The following is a 7,067-nucleotide window of genomic DNA, read 5'->3' as shown; positions in this document are numbered from 1 at the left end:
TACTGTTCCGCGTTCCGTGTTCCGCGGTGAACTGTGAAGTGACGCATGCGCGTGCTTACCACTGAGGCGTAAAAAGGAATATAAATGATTATTATAATATATATTTTTTGAAAATATATTATCGCATCTCTCGGCCCTGTGACGTACACGCTTCGGGGTTCACGGTTCACAAAATCTGTTATTGATACAGTAATAATAGAATCTTGTACACAAATGAACAAATAATTCATAATTCATACAAAATAAAGCTCAAGAATATGATAATTAGTAACCGTGGGCCTTCCTACAGTACTACTAAAGAAACAGAAAATTAGTTAAACTGTAATTAATGTTGGTTAATATTTATAGAAAAGATATTAAAATGCATTGTTTAAAATGGGAGACCCTGTATATGCTATATCTATGCATACAACACGATTAGTAAATTCTAAAACTACAAATTCCATTTTTGCCATTTTACAGATATGCATGAAAAACAGACGAGTGTTACAAATAAATTTTTCATTTAGATTATATTTTAGCAAAAATATGATTTCAGTCCAAGTCATCGACGTACTTTTTCGTCACTATACATTTCGTCATGTGACAATTGCATGGAACATCGTGCTCCACTTCCTCTACATCCAACAAACTCAGTTCCATATCGTAACGCCTCGGATGTGATTCGTTTCTTTTGAATTCTAATTTGTAGGCGATAGGTTCGTTCCTCGTCACTTCCATGTCCTCGGGCAGAACAACCGCGGTATGCTTCCAATGCGTCGCCTCGTCGTGAGGCCCCGTGGACAGTTCCGAACCGTCTGGAAATTCGACCGCAAACCAGATGCACATCCCTTGGAATCTCCCATCCTTTTCGCATACCGACACATAATCCTCTCCGCCCAGCAGATCTATCTCTTCCACGGAGACGCACTTCAAATCTAGCCAAGCGAGCAATTTGCCTTCCGCCAAAAGATCATCTTGATTTAGAAGCAGGATTTCCGGCTTCAAGGATTTCACTTTTCTGTACTCCTTTCCAATGCAACTAAATAAACATTGAACGCACTGTAGAATACAAATATCATATTTGCGATAATTGAAAGAGAACCAACAATGAAAGTAAAATGCTTTAACATAATTCTTTAAGTAGCAGTAGGTATCCCAGCTACTTTCGTTGTAAAATAATATAATTACCTCATACTGACTCCGCACACGTTATTCCAAAACTCATACATGGAGGGTAATTGGCACGGCGAGACGTATAATTTTGCAACGGATGGGAACAACAAACCGTCCTCGTGTAAGAAATTATCCCTAGCAAAAAGCACAGAATCTAACATTCCTTCGTGCACCAAATGAAAACCCATCCATTCTGAAACAATTACATCCACTTTCTCCAAACTGTCTGGACGAATGTCCTCCACTTTACTGTGAATTGCTTCAACTTTGTCCCGCATGTTATTTTCAATCGACACTTGTTCGATACTCTTCGCTAACATACTTGCTTCCACCGCGTAAACTTTTTTGGCACCAACCTGGGCACAAAAAATTGATAATATTCCTACAAAAGAGAAATATGATCAAAATATATGTAATATTATATTTTAATACGTACTATAATGTATACACGTGTCTCTTGAAAATGTGTTGAAAAATTTTAAATAATAAGCTAATTGTTGTACCTGAGCCAGCACCAACGTCCATTACTATTTTGCCCTGAAACTTCTCTCTCGAATTAAAAATAGCAGTTTTGTACGCTAAGACACGTGTTTTATCGCTTAGCATTAATTGGTGGATCTAAAAATAAAATTTAATTTAATAAAAAATGTACAATAATATATAATACAAATTATAAATACATATATATGTTTCACTTACGTCGAGTTCTTCATAGCTTTTGAAGTACTGAAGATCCATTGTTCACATGCAGAAAGTGTGACTAAAAATGTAAATACTTATGTAAAGTAAAACAAATCTATATTTCCTGTTATTTTTAATGAATCGTTTCCTATTTTTTGGACTCTATTTTTTCCCAAGGCAATTTTCACTGAAAAATATATGAATTAGATATATTTCGATCTCTCTCTTTCACGTCTTTGATCAGGCACCAGTCACCACGTGGATAACGCGTGTATAATTCAATTTTTCCGTTTATCTCACTGAATGTCGATTAAGTTCTTATTTGAAGTAATTTTTAGGAATTTAGTGTCGTTACTTTATACTCAACAAACAAATACAAAAATAAACATACGAGAAATTTATTTAAAAGCATATTTTGAATATATAATTGGTCTGAAATATTTGTGTTTATGCTGTACATGAGATTTCTAACCTCTCTTTTAAGTGATACACGCGGAATTTTCTTTTCATATTGTGATCTTTCATTTTGTTTATCGTGTTCATGAATTTATGTTATAGAGCATTTGTGTTATTGTACTAAATTTTATATATATTTTTTTTACATCTATTGTCTTTATAAAAAGTACATATATATATATATATATATATATTTAAATGTGTATATTCCATACATTAATATACATTTGTATATATATATTTTAATGTACTATATACATATATGTAGGTATATAGTATTCATATAGTTACATATATATTAATATATATATATATATATATTTAGATAAGAAAAAGTACAAATTTTTCTTAAATTTTCATAATCATTCAAAGTTTACAAATCATTAATGTAACAACTATCTTTTTGTTAACTGTGAACATAAAATCCACTTAACATGGATAAATTGTAAATACAACACGACGAATAACTGAATTTTCGCGCTGCAAAGCAAAAAATAAAAATTTACAAGATATTCAAGACATAAACAAAAAAAATATATATATATATGATACAACAAAATATGCATATTTTTTGTACGTTATTTTAAATGTTTTTTTTAGAATTGAAATGGGTTCATCTTAGAATCTAAGAAAAAATACTAAAATGAGAAAGTTTATGAATGTGCGCATTCGTGTATAGGGTTTATCTGCAAAATAAATTACGGTAGTATTGCTTACAATATAATTTTAATATGTCCAATTTATATTACTTAAAACTTAAATTTTGCGTATTTCTAATACGCTGTTTTCTTGTCATATAAAATATAAATCTCTTCCTCCCGCTTCTTCCAATACATTTAGTTCTCTAAGAGAAGATAATGCTAGGGTAAACAAAACAAGGAAATAAGTTGCGTCTCATTAAGAGTATAGAAGTCATTATTGAAAACTTATATTAGTTATACACATTTTGTACTCAGTATATAATTCAATATCATTCAATGAATGTTTCTGTAACATTATATTTGATTATGTATTGTGCAATGAAATAAGTATATTACACATTCTACGCTACCCCAAATTTTATCGTAGTTTCTTTGCAGCGGAAAACTCGTATCCTAATCATTAATTTCATTAAAAGATACAGATACAGTCACATATTATAATATATATATAGCATTATTTTATACAGTCTAATCTCTAGATAGAGCCGTATAGATCGTGCGACCATACTTTCTGTTACTCCAGTATATACTTGATTTTATGTAAAGTAAAATTATAAAATGTAATTATTTTACTAATAGATATCATCTTGTAGGTATCGTAAAAGAAGACCGGTGCTTCCAGCGTTGGAGCATTGAATAAAATGATTCTTTCCGCTTTTCTTCATATTAACAGAGAGTTACAATTATATGTATAAATTTTACAAACATTAATCTCTTACCATAAGAATTCAAAATATTCAAATTTGTATCTAATCATGTTCGATTACTTTCAACGCAGGTACACATCACAGCAACTCCAATATTACGAATCTATAACATTTTAAAATCGTGATATATCATAATTTATATATAAATCAGAATTTTTTTATTTGATTAAATTAACTCATACAAGGGTACCAGCTTATCGTATCATTTTGCCTGTGGCAAAGATGGTGCATGATACATGGTCCCACGTATTTATCACAAAAATACTAAATATACCGTAGTGTGTACCGATACGTTGCCAAGGGTTAATCGTTGAAGATTACAAAACTCATAGTACATAAATATATAAGTTATTCTCCATCCGGAAAATAGCAGATATGGGAGCACGAATACTGTCTAGAGTCAAATTTACAAAAATCTCCAACTCTTGCAAACGTTTAATCTTGTTTGCCTCATCCGACTTTGTACCAGTATCATTTCGTTCGTTTCTACTGCGTAGTTGTATCGGAAATGCTCTGCCGCCACGTGGCGTGGAAAGGAATTTTCAAGATCTTTACTCGTGTCTTGGGCAACGCGGTCAAAAGAAGCTTCTGCAATTGTGGCAACGGTAAAATGTCCACTTGCGGACTCGTTTGATGAGGCTGTTGATTGTCGTTACCTGTAAAATTATTAAATAACGTTTCACAATATATTTAATCGTCAAAATTATTCGTGAAAATAATAACGCTAATCAGCTGACTGATATTGAAACTAGTTGGATATGTACCTATTTGGTTCTCGCTCTCAACTTCAACATCCGCGATTAATCTTAAGCAGGGGACAGGTTTTAAAACTGGTATAGAATCCCCAGTAACTTGTTTACTCATTAGGTTGCACTGATTAACAAACAGTTCTGTAACCCTGAGTAACTCGAGCGTAACGCCCCATATGAAATGCGTCAAATTGTCTGATAATTCGGTGACACCTCCGAGCACCATATTATTGGATGTTGCCGATTGCGATATATAAGTCGGTATGATCAATAACCTTTTGATGTTTTTGCAATTAGCGAGACATTTGTCAAAGCCATTCTTCACATCAAAATTGACCAATTCCATCTGACTCAGGTTCTCCAACCTCGCTACACCTTCGAGGATATCAAATGTACAACAAGATCCTTGACCTTTCTCAAGTCTAAGACGTTCCAATTTATTTAAGTTGATTAAAACGGTGGTTCCAAACTTGTCAGGAAAGTCGGAGCATTCGCCCAATTCTAACGTCTCCAAATTTGTCAATGATTGTATAACGTCAATTTTTTTCTTTCCGAGTTCTTTAACTGATGTTAAACTCTGTATATAAAAGAGAAATAATATATAATGCAATTTTCTAATATTAAATTAAATAAAATACAAATATCATAATATAAAAATAATGTTGGAGAGACATGGATTCTTACCAATTGCGTCAGGTGCTTCAAATCCTGTAAAGGCGTAAGGTCTTGTTGTAATGACATTCCAGTTATTGCTTTGAGTCTGAGTTCTTGACATTGACTCAAGTTCCCGATCGACTCTAATGTGAGGGAGTCGCACTTGATCGACATTGCACTGAATACCTCCAACTGTGGACAACTTTTAATAACTTCTTCCACAACCATAACGGGACATCTGCACAGTTCAAGCTTCACGAGACTGGTCACTCGTGGTATAACGGTCAGGAATTTCCTCCAGATGTTGTCGGACTCGCCAGCGACTAGCATTTTCCTGAGATCCAGATGCTGCGTGCCACGTCTCTGCAGCGTATCCGCCAGACCATCCCAGTCAGTTACTTGACTGTTCTTCATTCGTACAGTCTTCCATAAAGATGGATGTGCAGCGAGATCACGCCACATTTTACAAACTCGCGCGGCTCGCAATAACTCTTGGACTTTAAGATATTGAAAAATACGTAGAAGGGCATGATAATCGGCGCAAACTGAATTCATGAAATTTTGCTGTTGCTCTAATTCCTGTTGATTTTGCTTCCTCCTGAAAATATTGAAAGAAACGTGCATTTTAAGAAAACATCAATTATATGTCTGTGTAAACGCTTATCGTGTCGCATGTCAAAAAAGCAAATTATCTGTTAAAATTTGTTAAATAAAGACGAGAGTTTATTTTTTTAAAGAGGCTTTTAAAGACGCGATAGAGTTAAAAATTATTTGTTACGTACTATGATTTTCGGTATAAAAAGCCTCTGATAAAAATAATCTCTGGTCGAGAATTTATATGTTCCTATCAAAAAAGTAATAAACATTCAAAACAAAGAAATAAATATAAAAATAAAAAGGACATAGGATTGGAGGAAAAGGATTGTGAGAATTTATAGGAAAACGCACTAAGAGTTTTTGTTTCAGCTCGCACACATGTCTTTATATCTGCAAATATAAACAGTAAAAATGAATTAGATTTTTTCCATTGAAGCACTTATCAGTAACTTTGTAATTGCAGCATGAATGTAAACATTGATTTTTATGCATAAATGTGCATTTTTTAACATCGAGTAAAACTAATGCTTGTAAAAATTAATTTACCTTGATACTACAATTACATAAAATACCGTGACAACCAACGGGTGCACCTCTTATTTATTTCTTACATTTGTCATAATTTTTGGCCGCATTTCTAAAAAGCTCAGGCAGTGTGCTTCGGTCATAAGATAAAATCAAATTCATTTTTAATGTTGGATTTTTATATTTCCAAATATAACAAGCATCAATATGTATGTTGCATTTACAATTTTATATCACATTTTATGCAATAAAATACTACAGCGATGTCAGCGATACCAATTAATAAGATTAGACGTATTAGACATATGTTTTTATTTATATATTGTAATATTTAGTTGTTACAATATTTAGTTTGATATAATGAAATAAATGTGCACATACGTTTATAAAAAAAAAATCATGATAATCTCACAAGAATTAATATTTCTACACATAATACGTTACATCATCATTTATAATCTTCAATATCTTAATACCTAGGATTAGGCTTGCTATCACTGGTAGACATTAACTCCCCTTTTTCCATCATACGCTTTTTAAATTCCATTTGTTTTTCCAATTGTTTCCTCTTTCTTTCCAGTCGTAGCATTTCGTTTTTAGACAAAGCTGCAGAGGATCAAGACAATCAATGCTTAAACACGAGACATTCTTGCGCAAGATTGAATTAACGACTAATAAATTTTCAACATTACCTGGTTTCGACTTCTGTTCAATTGTAGAACTTGTTTTATTTGGCGAGGGCTCGCGCTCTTTCTTGACATTTGGAATTATTACAGATGACGATGGATTAGCCTCAGTTGTACCGTTGTTCACGGTGGATATGGATACCAGGGTAGGATCTA

General features: G+C 32.7%; 2 protein-coding genes across 4 annotated transcripts in view; both read right to left on the bottom strand.

Annotated features, from left to right (window-relative positions):
* Window positions 1-493: 493 nt before the first annotated feature.
* Window positions 494-2,438, bottom strand: LOC143908162 (protein arginine N-methyltransferase 6-like). The gene is made up of 5 exons (XM_077425560.1): window positions 2,228-2,438; window positions 1,855-1,915; window positions 1,659-1,773; window positions 1,171-1,537; window positions 494-1,021 (listed from the first exon to the last, which is right to left on the bottom strand). The coding sequence occupies exons 2-5, from the start codon at window positions 1,891-1,893 to the stop codon at window positions 535-537; spliced, it is 1,008 nt and encodes a 335-aa protein (XP_077281686.1). The 5' UTR covers window positions 1,894-1,915; window positions 2,228-2,438; the 3' UTR covers window positions 494-534.
* Window positions 2,439-2,999: 561 nt separating this feature from the next.
* The window catches only part of LOC143908158 (uncharacterized), a 33,489-nt gene continuing 29,421 nt past the window's right edge, over window positions 3,000-7,067 (bottom strand). For all 3 annotated transcript variants that reach the window (XM_077425551.1, XM_077425548.1, XM_077425549.1), the window contains 5 exons: window positions 6,918-7,064; window positions 6,702-6,831; window positions 5,134-5,701; window positions 4,465-5,026; window positions 3,000-4,356 (listed from right to left, as the gene is read on the bottom strand). In XM_077425551.1, the coding sequence (XP_077281677.1) occupies window positions 4,187-4,356; window positions 4,465-5,026; window positions 5,134-5,701; window positions 6,702-6,831; window positions 6,918-7,064 (1,577 nt within the window). In that variant the 3' untranslated portion in view covers window positions 3,000-4,186. The remainder of the gene's footprint in view (window positions 4,357-4,464; window positions 5,027-5,133; window positions 5,702-6,701; window positions 6,832-6,917; window positions 7,065-7,067) is intronic.

Source organism: Temnothorax americanus, unplaced genomic scaffold (assembly GCF_048541705.1).
Source record: "Temnothorax americanus isolate GAGA-0224 unplaced genomic scaffold, ASM4854170v1 Scaffold9, whole genome shotgun sequence".
NCBI lineage: Eukaryota > Metazoa > Arthropoda > Insecta > Hymenoptera > Formicidae > Temnothorax > Temnothorax americanus.
This window is presented reverse-complemented; position numbering and strand designations above follow the sequence as displayed.

What these genes read in the sequence shown, in the direction of transcription:
- LOC143908162 (XM_077425560.1), bottom strand. Translation starts at nt 1,893, where the DNA reads ATGGATCTTCAGTACTTCAAAAGCTATGAAGAACTCGAC. An exon ending in AAAGCTATGAAGAACTCGAC is followed by an intron (nt 1,774 to 1,854) that starts GTAAGTGAAACA and finishes TTTTATTTTTAG; the next exon opens with ATCCACCAATTAATGCTAAG. An exon ending in GTGTGCGGAGTCAGTATGAG is followed by an intron (nt 1,022 to 1,170) that starts GTAATTATATTA and finishes ATGTTTATTTAG; the next exon opens with TTGCATTGGAAAGGAGTACA.